The 1,304-nt window shown below is 71.5% G+C and overlaps 1 protein-coding gene across 1 annotated transcript in view; it reads right to left on the bottom strand.

The window, feature by feature from the left end:
- The window catches only part of NOTCH2 (notch 2), a 92,487-nt gene that overhangs the window by 19,346 nt on the left and 71,837 nt on the right, over nucleotides 1-1,304 (bottom strand). Inside the window, exons 15-16 of the mRNA XM_012730013.1 lie at nucleotides 737-887; nucleotides 270-445 (exon numbers count right to left, since the gene is read on the bottom strand). Coding sequence (XP_012585467.1) covers nucleotides 270-445; nucleotides 737-887 — 327 coding nt within the window. The remainder of the gene's footprint in view (nucleotides 1-269; nucleotides 446-736; nucleotides 888-1,304) is intronic.

Genomic DNA, 1,304 nt, shown 5'->3' with positions numbered 1-1,304 from the left:
CGCCTGGGACGGAGCCATGCGGCGAGGCCCTGGAAAGCCGTGAGGGGCGCAACACCACGCGGGCCCAGGGCCAGGCCCCGCGGGGCACGGGCCGGCCGCGCTCCGCGGGGCCCTGCGTGTCTCCCGGACCCCAGCAGACCGTTTGGCTTTTCGGGCTCCTGGGGCGTGCCCCACCCTGCCTGGGTGTGAGCCAGCGGCTCCTGGAGGGGTGCCGCTGTGTGAGCCCCACGGCCCCTGGCCTCCGAGGGAGGGAGGGCGGCTCCCAACACCGCCAAGGGCCCCGCGCACTCACTGGCCAGGCAGTCGTCCACGTCCTCCTCGCAGTCGGCCCCGCTGAAGCCGGCCGGGCACTCGCACACGTAGCTGCCCTGGGTGTTGTGGCAGGTGCCGCGGTTCCTGCAGGGCTGGGACACGCACTCGTCCACGTCCACGGCGCAACGCGGGCCTGGGGCGGGCACGCGGCAGTGAGCGGCTGGTCTGGGGGCCCTCGGGATTTCAGGGGGCCGCCCCGAGGAGCCCCCGACTGTTCTCTAGCTCTGGGGAACCCCTGCAGGCTTCTGAGTCCGACAAGCCATCGCCGCCCCGCTGTAGTTTCCCGGGGAGCAGTTTTCAGGCGCAGGGTGGAGTCTGCCGGGCACAGGGGCCCCCAGACCGGGGCGGGAGGCTGTGGCGGCCACTGCCCAGGCCGTGCCCGCTCACTCGGCCTGCACTGCGGGTGCCGCAGCCCACCCCTTACCTTGCCAGCCGGGAGCACAGAGGCAGGAGTAACTCTCAAAGTTCGCAGCCTCTTTACAAACGGCCCCGTTCTCACAAGGGTTTGGGGAGCAGGGAGCCAGCACGATCTGGCAGTTCTTGCCTGCAGAGAAGCGACAAAGTCGATGACAGACTCTCAGTCAAAATAGCCGAAATGTCCCCAAACTCTGTGGCCAAGCTGCGCCCCCACTTCAATTCTGAAGGCGTGACCGCTCCCCTTTGGGGCCTCAGACCCACAACCTGGGCCCCCCCACCCGCACAGAGCGCATCCTCGGGCGGCGGCCCCGGCCCCGCTGACGCCGGCACGGCCGGCCTGGGACCCCGGCGAGACGCAGCCCGAGACCGGCTTCGGGGCGAGCAGCAGCGGCCCAGCGTCCACTGGCACCGAAGGAGGGGCCTTCACCCTCAGGGCCGGAGGGTGTCCTTGCACCAGCTGAAACTCTGCAGAGGAAGACGGCGACGTGCTCACGCGCCCTCACGCTCGGGAGTCGGGGCGGCCGGGGAGACCCGGGGAGGCCGCCGCCCCGCCGCCCCCGCGGAGACGCCAGCTC

Source organism: Condylura cristata, unplaced genomic scaffold (genome assembly GCF_000260355.1).
Source record: "Condylura cristata isolate star-nosed mole 26May11 unplaced genomic scaffold, ConCri1.0 scaffold00026, whole genome shotgun sequence".
Taxonomy (NCBI): Eukaryota; Metazoa; Chordata; class Mammalia; order Eulipotyphla; family Talpidae; genus Condylura; species Condylura cristata.
This window is presented reverse-complemented; position numbering and strand designations above follow the sequence as displayed.